The sequence below is a fragment of the Pteropus alecto genome, unplaced genomic scaffold (assembly GCF_000325575.1).
Source record: "Pteropus alecto unplaced genomic scaffold, ASM32557v1 scaffold21, whole genome shotgun sequence".
NCBI classification, from domain to species: Eukaryota; Metazoa; Chordata; class Mammalia; order Chiroptera; family Pteropodidae; genus Pteropus; species Pteropus alecto.
This window is the reverse complement of record NW_006436282.1, coordinates 19,918,812-19,932,433: the sequence shown is the minus strand read 5'-3', so window position 1 is coordinate 19,932,433 and position 13,622 is coordinate 19,918,812. Positions and strand designations below refer to the sequence as shown.

General features: G+C 40.7%; 2 protein-coding genes across 3 annotated transcripts in view; one reads left to right on the top strand and one right to left on the bottom strand.

The window, feature by feature from the left end:
• JAZF1 (JAZF zinc finger 1) overlaps positions 1-7,189 on the top strand; it is a 130,734-nt gene extending 123,545 nt beyond the window's left edge. The window contains exon 4 of the mRNA XM_006912024.3: positions 4,859-7,189. Coding sequence (XP_006912086.2) covers positions 4,859-5,035 — 177 coding nt within the window. The 3' untranslated portion in view covers positions 5,036-7,189. The remainder of the gene's footprint in view (positions 1-4,858) is intronic.
• A 362-nt stretch (positions 7,190-7,551) lies between these two features.
• Positions 7,552-13,622, bottom strand: part of TAX1BP1 (Tax1 binding protein 1) — a 66,568-nt gene continuing 60,497 nt past the window's right edge. For both annotated transcript variants that reach the window (XM_006912022.3, XM_006912023.3), the window contains exons 17-18: positions 9,966-10,048; positions 7,552-9,378 (exon numbers count right to left, since the gene is read on the bottom strand). In XM_006912022.3, coding sequence (XP_006912084.1) covers positions 9,177-9,378; positions 9,966-10,048 — 285 coding nt within the window. In that variant the 3' untranslated portion in view covers positions 7,552-9,176. The remainder of the gene's footprint in view (positions 9,379-9,965; positions 10,049-13,622) is intronic.

Genomic DNA, 13,622 nt, shown 5'->3' with positions numbered 1-13,622 from the left:
CGCCTCTCTGGGCCAGAGCGCCCAGTCCCGCTGGAGCGGGCGGCGCGAAGGCCTAGCTGCTAACGGAGAGCTCGAGGTGGCCGCGGTCGTGGTCGCCGACGCCGCGGCTCGACCCTGCCGGGAGTCACCGGCCAGAGGGCGGCGCTGCTCCCTGGCGTCACCGTGTCCCCTCGTTTATCGTGCGGTCGTCGGCGTGGGGGCCGGTGAGAGAAGGGGTTCGAGAGCGGGCGCGCCGTGGGGTCGGGCAGGGTTCGGAAGGGCTGCCACCTCGTGTGTCCCCGGGGCTGACTTGGGACGTGTCGCATTCCATTCCGTGCCCCCGCGGACAGGCTCTCAGCAGTCGAGTCTCACGGGCGCGGACTCGGGATCAGCTCTTCTCAGCGTGTCGTTGGCATTTGCAGAACTGAAAGATGAGGCATCTGACTTCCCGGACTTCGTGCTGAGCGGGGCGGAGGAGGGAGAGGCCCGGGAGTGGAGCGAAGTCTCCAGGTGGTTCCCCGCGTCCCTTCCTTTGCCCAGGTCGCCCCACTTCCTTCCTCGTTCGAATTCCCCTTGTTTCTCAAGGCGCAGCATCAACGCCACCTCCTCTGGGAAGCCCTCACCGGTTTCCCAGGCTGGCTCCCCACTCATAAAGTTGTCCACATGCCGTTCCTCCCGCTGGCGGGGCACTTACACCTCAAGGCCAAACCCATAGACCCCCCTCAGCATCCAGCACAGGTCCTGGGCACAGCAGGTATCCAAGGACCGAGGGACAGACAAAATGCATGGGAGAGAGGGCGGCCAGGCGCCCGCTGACCATGCGAAGCCCAGAGCAGCGACAGGGTTCATTCTCCGGGTCCTCCAGGCCATTCCAGGCCCGGACAGACAATCCCGCCGCGGTTCCGCAGCCACCTTCCTCCAGACTCCAGGGGAGACAGGATTCCCCACCCTTGTGCCTGGGGATGGGCTGAAGCGTTTTGAGGTCTTCTCCTTTGATAATCTTCACATTAGTGCTTAGGATTAACAACATTTTGCCACTTTTAAGAAACGGAAACAGACCGAGCCTTCTCCCTGCAAAGTCGCTCTGAACGAGCCCTCTGCTGCATGGAGAACGCCGACAAGTTCAGCCCCTCAAAGCAAGCGTGGCCTCTCCCACCGACCACGCCGTCAAGCAGCGCTCGGGCCTCCCCCGAGAAGGGCGCTGCAGCCTCTCCTAAGGGTCCCATCAGAAGCCTTGGTGGGAGCGTAACTGGATAGCAACTTGGCAGTCAGTGATCGGAACTTGAAGTGTTCGTATGTGTCAGCTCCATGGTTCTCCTAGAAATTTATCCTAAGCACATCGCCAGGGAAGGCAGAGATTGATGTACAAGGACGTACATCACATTCTTTAAAGTCAGCACAAATTTGGGAAATGATGAATTTCTAACAGTAGGAGAACAGAAGAGAATTCGGCCATGAATCCTGTTTTCAAAAAACATTTAATATGGACGGAATCCAATGTCTCATAGGAGAAATATTGAAATAGCTCGGATGTTAAGCAGTGATTTTACCTGTTCTTTTTTTATGCTCCTCTGTGTTTTCTAAATTTCTACAATTACCTACACTGTACACAGGTCACTTTAATAATCAGGGACGAGACCAGGTTCCTGCCTGACTGGCTGGGAACGTTCCCTGTGCTAGCATGTCAAGGCCAAGGGAAGACTTGCATTTCCACTCTCTGGGGCTGCTGGGGTGTCCTCATGCTGCACCAAGTGGCCTTCAACAGCACCTCCGCCACCAACCCCAGCTTCTGCTTTTCCACTTTTCTTCCTCATCCGACCCCCAAGCAACTTCATCCTCTCCTTTATGTAGAACATCAAGGCTCACAGGAAATTGAAAAGTTACGGTTTTTATATCAAGGGCACATGTCACATATTGTATTTATTCGGGCCTGAATACCGACAAAGATCAAATACAGTTAAGGACACGACGGTCCAGCTTGGTGTCCAGATTTCAGGTTTCGTGATTTGATTTGCAGTGGGATTTTGAAGAGAGTCTCTCACTGTTGCCCATTGACCGGCTCAGTCCCCTCGTGAGGGCAGGCAGGACGTTCCTGGCATGGAAATGAACCGATGCCAGCCTTGCCCAGCCCGCCCCTCAGGTCCCGCTCCGTACCCCCTGCCCTGCCCCTTCCTTCAGACCATTGTTCTTCATGGGCAGTTGTCTCTGGACAGAGTGTCCCCGTCCTTCCCAACTCCTGCACTAAGGAATGAGTGCACAGCAGTGTGTTCAGGTGCTTGGAACTGCAGGGGGAAGTATGGACCCCAGAACCAGGCATCCCTGCCATTTAGCAGATCTGTGGTTCTGGCTGGTCACCTGCTCTGAATGTCAATTTCATGTGAAACATGAGTATTGAATAAGCCAGTGGACATCAAGTACTCAGCATGGGAAGAAATTCTTGATGCCAGTTACTGTCCCCATTGACAGTGGATTCCCTTTCCTCCAGAGAGCAGAGGGTTTAAGCAGTCCATTTCCAAGTCGCCTGCCATTGTTTATTTTGTTGATATTTTTGGAAGGCCAAACATCCTAGGATCTCTGCAATTAGGAACTTAGGTGACTCTTTTTAAGCTCCTCAGGTCTAAGAACGTGGAAGTTCCCATTGCCACATGTGAACAAACAGATGGGGAAAATCTTGAGTCTGGTTACAGCTTGTACTAACATTTGTGTGTCGTTGAAATGTGAAAATTTTAAATCACAGCATCAAAGAGAAAGAGATGGTATGATAGGGTTGGGGTTTTTTTGGTTTTTTTTTTTTTTTTTTTTTTTTTTTTTTTTTTTTTTTTTTTTTTTTTTTTTTGAGGTTCTTTGGCCAACCCTAGAAAGGCCACATGTTCCCAAAAGTGCAGTTGGTTTAATTTTTCCAGAGCAATAACGCTGATGTATGGAATTGGCTGTTTTCCTCACAGTCAGACACACAGCAGTGTCTACATCCAAGCCGGGAATAGAATACAGAACCTGCTGGAATCTGGGCCTGTCCTTATCTTGGTGAGCTCTGGATCGGGTTTCCTTGTGGCTTTTTGCCATTTTTGGTTTCAAACTTTCAATCACCTAGTTATAAAAACTCAGACCTGGAGACCGAGCCTTGATGCTGCCGGAGTTGCTATGCCCTTTGCTTATTGGTCAGATGCTTCTTAGGTTTTGTGTCCTCCATTTCCTAACAAGGAGTGATGGATCTGGGGCACAAGGGTAGTTGGATTTGTAATGCTCCATCTTGAAACAAGAACATGTTTTACTAACCCTTCATCCACAGAAAGGTAGGTGTTGGATTAACATCTGTTGTGCCAATACAAGAGGTATGAAGCAAGCAGATGCAAATTTCTGACATTTGTGAGCCTGTTACTTACTTGGCAACTTGACAGTCTTTCTCTAAGGGTCCTAAAACTATTGACTCTTTCAAGTACCTTAAAACAATGATCTTTCATGGTCACGTGGGTTCCCTGGCTGGAGCTAGGTGGTTCTTGCCTCGGTTGCTCCTGGTCACAGCAAGATGCCAGGTGGGGCTAGGTATACAAGTTGGCTTCTTTACGTGCCTGGGCCTCTGGTGGGACGGATGTCACAGCTGGGGCCCGGCAGGGCGTATTTACCCTCCTAATCCTGTGTTATTGCCCCGTCCTCTTCACATCCCACTGCGACAAGCTCTTATTCCCTCTAGAAGTTGAGTGAGGTGCTTCCTTGACCTGCATGCAGGCAGACTGATGCAGGAGGGACAAGGGATAAAGGCACAGAAAGCCAGGGGCAGACAGGTGTTCAGAACAGAGGGTCCTTGTGATTCAACTCAGTGGACAACCTTCAGATTGCAAGCGGAGCCAGGAACTGGCTGCTACTGACACCCCTGGGTTCAACGAAGTCGAGCAGGATTCTCTACCCTAGGACTTTTAAAGGATTACTGTGCGCTGTGACTCACGGGAAAGTAAATAGTAATAACCAATTTCTCCCAGAATAGTGAAGCATGTTCTAACAATTTCACTCAGAAATGTCACACTGTGCTAGGTGCTCATGAAACAGCAGACGGCCCATCCCTGCGCTCAGGGAGCTCAGCAAGCATACCACCTTGTGGAGAGAGCAGACAGCGGTGTTGGCACCTTTCCTGGGGCACAGGCCCGGGATCGGTGGGGCTAGAGCCACATAACACTAGGACAACTGCATGTCTCCAGCCTTTCCTGTTACTCCCTCATCAAAAGCTGACTTGGAAATTTCCCAGACCTATGCTCTAATATCACCTCTGCCATTTATTATTTAAAACTCAGCTTTTACCTGGGATTCGCAATAGGAACTGTTTAGCTTGTTAAAGCCGTAGAGTGATTCTAGGCATGGAGTCTCACGTCCACTGTGCTAGCAAAACCGACTACTGGAAATCCAGCAGGCCAGTATGAGGTTCAGAACTCTTCGGATGCTGAGAATTCCCTAATCTGAAGATTTTTAAAAGTTCACTGTACGTTTGGAATATTAAATAAAAGCAGGGCCTAGTCTGTCCACAGGTATGTGCTGTGGGCAGGTTGTTCCCACAGAGGCAGCAACGCTGACTTAACACAGAATAGAAAATGGACGAAAATTCTAGGTCAGGTAGGGATTAGCATCGGTCACAGTTGTCAATTTCTATACATCCAGGCAGAGGCAACTGTGCTTCTGCACAGTGAGTCTTAAACATTTTATATAAAACTTGGAAGTCAGTTTTCAGATTGAGGCACATTGGAAATTGCCTTGAGTTAGCTGTGTGCGTGAGCCCATGTGCACAGCCCACCGTGTAAACAGCTGCCACCCAGATGCACGCTGAAGTGTTTCCCAGTCTGACAGACATTATGACTCCATCTAATCGGTGATATTTTTATCTTTTCCACAGAATGTGAATGGCATAAAGTACCACGCCAAGAATGGTCACAGAACACAGATTCGTGTCCGCAAACCATTCAAATGTCGTTGCGGTAAGAGTTACAAGACAGCTCAGGGCCTGCGGCACCACACAATCAATTTCCATCCCCCGGTGTCGGCTGAGATTATCAGGAAGATGCAGCAGTAACATGCTGGTCGTAACTGTGCCAAGAAATCCTCACCAGCAGTTGCTGATTTTGAAAACAGCCACCTTTTTGCAGGGGAAGCATTCAGCAACCCTTTAAAGAATTAAATGCATGCTTTAAATTTTTTCTGTAATTTTGGAATGATGTATCTTTGTAGAGTTAATGATTTTGTACATTTGCACATGTAATCATCATACCCATTTTCATTACTTTGATATAAGGTGCTAAACAAAAAAGCTCTAGGTTCTTCAGCACATTTCCCCCAAAACAAAATATGACTGAGGGCACGTTGCATGTGTTTAGGCCTACTGCAGTGGCATCGACTGGGGGAGGAGGGGCTGGTACTGAGGGTTTTTTCCCCCCAAGATTATAATGTGATTGAAGTTTTTCAACACATCAACTCACTATGTTCAAAACCAAAATAACTTCATCATCAAACTGGTTATCATGCCTTACATAACGGAGTTAGTATCTGTGAGTAGAAATACTTTAGGTAATGGAAATATAAATTAAGAAAGAATGTTTAACAATATGCTAAAATATTTTCATATTTAAATTACATAAAAGCTGTGCTTTGTGTTTTATATTATCTTGCAAGTCCTTTAAAACGCTGAAAGTCTTGCCATCTGACTTACCAATTATTTTCGTTATAAATGGCATTTTTGTACAAAATAGTCTGTTCACTCATTAACACAAATTCATTGAGTGCCTGCTGGGTGCAAGGGAATTGATTTATGCCTATTATCTGTAGACCGAGATGCCAGTTTAGTGAAATACCCTTGAAATCTGTTAGGAGACACTTTGAAATACGTGCAAATTTCGTGTGTGAAATTTAGTTCTATCATTCTATCTTCATCTTTAGGTGAAGTTTTGAAGCACTTTGTAGTTCTCTATTGCCAACAGATTTAATGTTTTGTGTTGCCAATTCTTACAACCACTGCCCTAACAAACCTGTGGGTTGCAAATAATTAAAATGCCAAGCACGGTTCAAAGAGGAACATTTTTGTTAAGGCCCCTATTGCCTCTTTTCACTCATTGTGTTTTAGACTTTTTTTTTTAAACCCTTTTCCTATGACACTGTAGATGTCTGTATTCCCACTGGAAATGTCTGTTTAGCTTTATAAAACAATTTGCCGAAATATGAAATTGAGCCTTATTGACAATTTAAGTGCTTTCTTGCAGCAAGTGATCAAAGAGTGACTAATGTGTGACCCATCAGAGTAACCTACATCTGGACCATCCCTTACGTTTTTCTCACCAACAATACCATCATGCCTTGAGTGTGTTCTTTTCTCCCAAGTGCTATTCCTTAAACATGAGTTTACCAGTTGCCAAATTAGGAATAAAAATTGCTGAGATGGCCAACTGCTCACAAAATTGGTAAAAAGGAAACTCTCATCACTTGTAAAATTTCTTCTATGTTCCCATTTGATGAAAGTCTTACAGTTGGAAAGCAGGTGTCCCTCCTCGATTTCTCAGACCCTTTGAAAGGATGACAGTTCTGTTAGCCAGATGGGTAAGCTTCTCTATTCATAAGTTGTGAATCCCTCATTATGAGGGCTTTGAAAGTATTTATAAAGACACTGCCCTGTAAAAATTCCCTCAGATCTCTGAAGACTGGTCTTGGTTCTGAATATACAGTACTATCCTGTACATTTAAAGGGTGATCCAGACACGAGTAGCAACTAGTTGGTGCATAAGGCGGCCCTACTTGACTATTCCACATCTACCTATAACTGACCAAAACTTTTTCAGGCCAACAGTTATTTAGCTTCGCTCCTTCTAGTGCAGGAAACTGCAGGCTGGATCAGCAGTCCAGCAGCTAAACAGTCATTGTGCATGTTAACATTGCTCTTTCACCTATAAAACAAATTCAACTCCTATCTGCTTATTCATTGTGACAGTATTACTAAACAGGTAAGGATGGGGATATTTTGTTATACCGTGTATAGTGAATGTATTGTACTGTGTCTGTGAAAATTGTGCTTTAAATTATATTTTCATATGTTTTGTTGGGGACAGAGCACATCAAGTTTGAAAGCGAGAGGTATTAGAACTGAAGGCAACTTAATCCAAATTCCTGTTAAGAAAAGCTGCTTATAAATGTAAATGAAATCACGTTTAAAATAAACTGTCTCTGACCCAAAATAAACAAATATGGCTCTATTTTCATTAGCATCCATTATGAAAAGCCACTATCAAGTTTACCACAGAAACTAATATATCCACTCAATGCTGCAGAATTCAGCTGACATGTAGATTAAATTTGTTTTGCTTAGATTAGACCGCATTGTTTAATCCTTAATTTTTGCCTAACAGGGCATCAAAATACAGGAGGCAAAGAGTGACAGAACTATGAGAAATAAATCCACTATTTTACTCAGAGATGTCAACACCCTCTATCAGTAATGTGCGGACCCACTTAAGAACTTAGTTGAACGCAACAGCTCAATTAACTATGATCTTCATCCAGCAGCAGAATACACAAGCTCACACAGAACATTCACCGAGACCATTATGAGCCACGAAACACTTTAATTCCTAAGAATATAGATCATACAAAGCATTTTCTCAGACCACAGTGGAATTAAACCTATTTTGAAATCATTACAAAAAAGATAACTAAAAAACACCAAAATAAATTGAAGATTAAAGGAAAGTAATTATAGCTTAGGGCCAAAAACGACTCAAGGTTTAGACTAATGAGGAACAATAGCAGCACTATAATATTGTAAGGTTTTAAGTTAGCATCGTCCATAATTATTAATGCATCAAAAATGCTCCTGTCGCAGACTATATTTTACCTGAATATATTCTGCTTGTCATGTAACCTATCTGGTATGACTTGCCCCCAGGTCTGCTATGTCCTAACCGCTGGCATCTGACTGCCTAATACTGTTTTCCCTAGACTCAAAAACCTTCTCTCAAAGGATTCCAACAATATACAGATCCTGCTCCTATAAACAAATACAAGCACATGATGTATAATGTAGTTCATACGTAGCATCCCAAAATGCCACCACACTGAATATTAGTTTAACATCTTAAATAGCTAGTTTGCTTAGGACAGGCTTAAATATTTTCATAACTACAAAAGCAGTAGAATCAAGTAACTTAACATTCATATTATAAAAGAAAAGAATACAGTTCAGAAACTTTTAAAAAGACAGATGAAAACATGTTCATGATGCTACTTAATGAAAAACCATCACAAATAAATTTGACAATGAAATTACCTCCAAACTGTGTCCTTTTTAATGTTAATGAGAATACTATACACAGCAGAGACAAAGACATTACTTTGATTTGAGCTGACATTACATTTTTAATCACTTACTGAAAATGTTATTTCAAAGTCATACTCATCAGGAAAAATGTGAAAAAGATACGGATACATTTTCTGTGATTTTGTACCACAAACACCAGTTTAGGAGATCATTTAATATGAAAGAATTGCACTCACCTATCTTGTTCCATTTTCCCATTAGATAGAAATACAACTTTAAGATGGCTTAAATATAATCATTCAGGTTATTCTAAAAAAATTAGTCATAAAATTAGCAAAATATGTCTTCCATTAATTCCTAATGCAAACATTTCAAATTTGAAAATGATATTTACTATACTGCAAACATCTCATTCTACATACAGCTCCATTTCTAAAGAGGGTTAAAAAAAACATTTCATGGGCTAAATTATGCAAGTTTCTGTATTCAATGAATTACTTTGCAAGACTTATGATAAATTCTTTTTATTACATAATATTTAGTAGTCATGCTCAATCAACAAGGTCAACAGAAACTTGTAAATATTCTGCTACATAACACACAATACATATTTTTTCAGTGCAGTAACATTAAAATAATCCCTGTTTCCTTTAGTCATATAATTTTGCAAACTGGGGAAGATACAAACACACAAGAACTTCTTAAGCAGGTAAGATTTAAAGAGGTTAACGTTATAGTTATTGATAAGCCAAAGACTGACCCTGAACCTAGTAACACCAAAATCAAAGTAGCTCTTGGTCAGAAAAGTGCGGTCGGTGGAGGGAGCGTCAGCGTGATTATCGGTGGTCTCCTCAGTGGTCTACTGGAGAGGATTTGTTTGAAACTGCCTGTATAATTAACTCACAATAAAAAGTAACTAGTCAAAATTTAAAACATTCTGATCAAAGTGGGTCTGCACGTGACTCTCAAATTCATGCTGGAGATAGTCGGGAGGGAACTGCTCGCTGCACATGGGGCACACCTTCCAGTGGCTTTCAACGTGCTCTTCAAACTTGCTCTGGTCATAGTTGGGAGGGAACATCAATTCACAGAGGGGACACTTCTTGTGAACATCAAAGCTTGAAGAAATAGAAAAATGAAAGAATTACATATTTCTAATAAATTTCTAACAGTCTTCAGGATATGACAAGGTTACATTTACTAATTAAGCTAATATTCACACTTAACTTACCATCAAAGTCTTCGGCTACCCCAGAAATCTTTTTCTGCTGCCAAATGCTTGTTGCTACTGACAACTGTGTAAACCATTTACAGAAGCCTCTGAATTTACAATTAGATTGGCAAAGAAAAACCTTTTTTCATTAAAATCTCCAAAAAACCATTACATTATGTGAAATGAGGCTAGTAACAAGAATTCTTCAATTAAATAACAAAGATTACTTGTAAACCTATAAAAATTAATACAACTTATAATTTCCCAAGTGTCCTTTCGGTTTAACAACTAAGGGTGTTTGTTTATAGCACTGGTTCTCAAAGACTTCATGCATCAGAATCACCTGGAGGGCATGTTCAGGCACACCACGCTAGGCCCCACACCAAGAGTTTCGGGTTCTGAAAGTACTAGGTAGGGGTCCTGATCCAGGGACCAAAAACTCTGAGAATCATTGGTCTATGTAATTTAAATTCTACACAAGAAAAAAATTACCTGGAATCAAAGCAAAAGCCTGTTCCATGCCCGTGTAAATGCTTGCTTGGAGGATCAGGAGCAGTGGGCACGTTCTCATCTTCCTAGCAAAAAAACAATTTTTCAGCTTTTGAGAACAGTGGAACAACGTAAGTTCTTTAATTCACTCAAGCAGAATAAATAATATAAGATTACATTTTTTAAATGTTTACTTCTACTGTCATTTAATTGAGTCTTCACAAAGAAAACTTTTATTGAGGATTTCACTATGGATTAAGTCGTCTTGACATAAACAGCAGCACGAAGTGGAGAGGACACACTGCGCCTGTGCGTGTGAATGAGGCGGAGACCAACAGGGTGTTTTTGAACCGACATGTAGGTGACTTTGAGTTTTTATTCCATAAAAATTTTAACACTGCATCATTTTTCCTATTATTCTCATGTAACGATAATTTGCAAGACAAAATCTTCTTTGACAACATGATATACAATAATTATATGTTTAATACATATGAACATGTGAGTCTGCATGTGTGTGCACCTGGGCATGCACACACACAGGCAGATCCAGCTGGAAAGCCATGTACCAAAGTACAGACCTCAAAACCCTGCTATGAAAGAATAAAGTTCAAAATTAAATATGTGATTAACAAATTGTCGATGAAGATGCCTGAAAATCTAAATCTGAGTTTGAATCTAAAACACTGAATTTCCATGCCCACATCCTGTGGTCATTTTTTAGAGATCTGTACATGCTACATCAAAAGCCAAAAAGACACGTATATCAAAAGCAGTGACATCCAGGAAAGTGTCCCATCTGCTCTCTTTCTCTGAGAGCTAATCTAACGAACAGCACATAAACAGGTAGAGCAGGCACCAGTTAAAGTCCTCATGCTGCTGGGTAGTCATGCTTGCCCCAGAGTCATGCTTGCTATTAATGGGCTAAGTAGTCAAGTCTGTCCCCCCAAAAAGTGTATGGTATGAAATTCAACATGAACAAAAGACAAACTGAGGTGTTTTGGGGGGAGGTAAGTATAATTGACTATTCTGAACAATTATCCCCTTCTGAATGTGAAAGGGGTGAGAAGCTTTTTTTTTTTTTAAATCCCAGGAGAAAATATTTTTTACATTTATGATTCCCTTAGACTATAACTGGACAAAATAAAAAGATAAATAACTCTGAGACATTGGAAAAAATAAGTACTTTATAGACTTCGAAACTTAAGTCTTCAAGTAACAAATTCAGACAGCTTTTAAATCTAAGTACAAAGAAGAAAAATGATATAGCTGAATCTGCTTAAACAACTATTATCAAATGATAATGAACAAAATTTTCTCATTCTTTGAAAAAAAAGACGAGAACTCAAAAAAGACAATAGTATTTCAGCATTACATCACACATCTTTACATCTTAAAACATGACTACATCTTTAACGCTGATTTTTAAATTTAAACTTGTGCAATCAAGGTATGTTAGGTATATTTAAGAAGGCAGAGAATCGTATACTCCATCTTATAGACAGATTTCTACCCAAAACTACTAAAATAATCAAGTTTTAGAACTCAAAGTTGTCAACTCAAAGGAATTTTGAATATCAGGTTTTAAAGTGCCGAATACCCGGCATTTTAGCTAAACTGCTAAAATAATCATGTAAGCACATTTTTCTGGAAGTACCATACTAAAATTTATGAATAATTCCAAAAAATTAAATTTTTATAGCATTTTAATCTCTACAAAAGTCTGAGCTACCTTACATTGTTCATCTATCTTTAGACCCATCAGCACAATAACTGCCTATCACAAACTGGTTTTTAAGCAAAGGAAGCAAGCTACAGTAAATTGCTCTATTTGAAATTTTAAAACTTCTCATTAGATGCACAACTCAAAATCTAGTCTATAAAAAAATTTTTTTTCTTATAAAGGTATATAACCAGCTTGAACGTCTCAAACACTATAAAAATGGATAAATCAGTCATCAACAAGGTAAAGAGACAACCATCCAAATGGGAAAATATATTTGCAAGCAACACCTCTGATAAGGGCCTAATATCCAAAATATACGAAGAACTCATATGACTCAATAACAACAACAACAACAAAAAACAAACGATCCAATCAAAAAATGGGCAGAGGACCTGAACAGACACTTCTCCCTAGAGGACATACAAATGGCCAACAAACATCTGAAAAGATGTTCGACATCACTAGCTGTTAGGGAAATGCAACTGAAAACCACAATGAGACACCATCTCACCCCTGTTAGAATAGCTGTAATCAACAGGACAAGTAATAACAAATGCTGGAGAGGATACAGAGAAATAGGAATCCTCATCCACTGCTGGTAGGACTGCAAATTGGTACAGCCACTATGCAAAACAGTATGGAAGTTCCTCAAAAAAATAAGAATTGATCTACCATATGATCCAGCAATCCCTCTACTGGGTATTTACCCCAAAGACTGGAAAACCCATATGCAAAAAGATAATTGCAAACCGACGTACAAAACAGAGAAGTGTAGATGAGTATGTAAAGAAACTAGAACCCTTATACACTTTACGAAAGTAAAATTATGCAGCCACTGTGAAAAGCAATCAGGCAGTTCCTCAAAAGGTTACATAGAGAATTACCATCTGACCCAGTAATTCAACTCCTACATATAAATCCATATGAACTAAAAACGGTATTCAAACAAAAACCTGTACATGAGTTCACTGCAGTACAATTCAAAATAGCCAAAAGGTAGAAACCACCAAAAAGTCAACCAACAGATGACAGGATAAACAAAATGTGGTATATATACATACAGTGAATATTAAAATTAGAAAGGAATGCAGTACATTCTTCATGCTAAAAAATGTGTACATGCTAAAAATGTGTACATGCTAAAGCATGGACAAATCTTGAAAACGTTATGTGCTAAATGAAAGCAACCAGTCACAAAAGACCACATGCTACATAATTTCATTTATACGAACGTCCGGAACAGGCAATCTATGCAGGCGAAAAGTAGATTAAAAGTTCCCTGGGGCTGGGGAATAAAAGGGGGGAAGTGACTGCTAAAGGGTACAGGAATTTCTGTGGTGAGGAAAATGTTCTAAAACTGACAGTTGCACAGCTATGACTACACTAAAAATCAATGAATTGTATACTTTAAATGGTGAAGTGTACGGTATGTGAATTATATCTCAGTAAAGCTATTATCAAAACTTACTTTTTTAAGAAGATCTGAACTTAAGTAGTTTATTAGACACAAAACAATTAAATGCATTTCTTTAACTAAAATCATTAAATCACAAATATTTAAATAGTTCCTACTATATAAAAGGCATTGTGCTATATGGTATAGAAAAGGCAAAAATCATCATTAAGAAATTCCAGATACAGCATTAGCTGGAAATATGTATTTAAACAGTACAGAATTTAATAATTCATCCTGTAATCCCTTTGATAAAGTCCAATTTATCCATGTTTTCCTGTGTTGCATGTGCTTTTGCTGTCATATCTAAGAAACTATTGCCTAATCCAATATCACAAAGACTTCTTTTTTTTTTTTTTTTAATGCTTTAGCCCTTATTAAGGCTCAACTTAATTTTTAGAGATGGTAAGAGGCAGGGGGCCCGATTTCATTCTTTTGCATAGAGATATCCAACTGTCCGACACCATCTGTTGAAGACTAC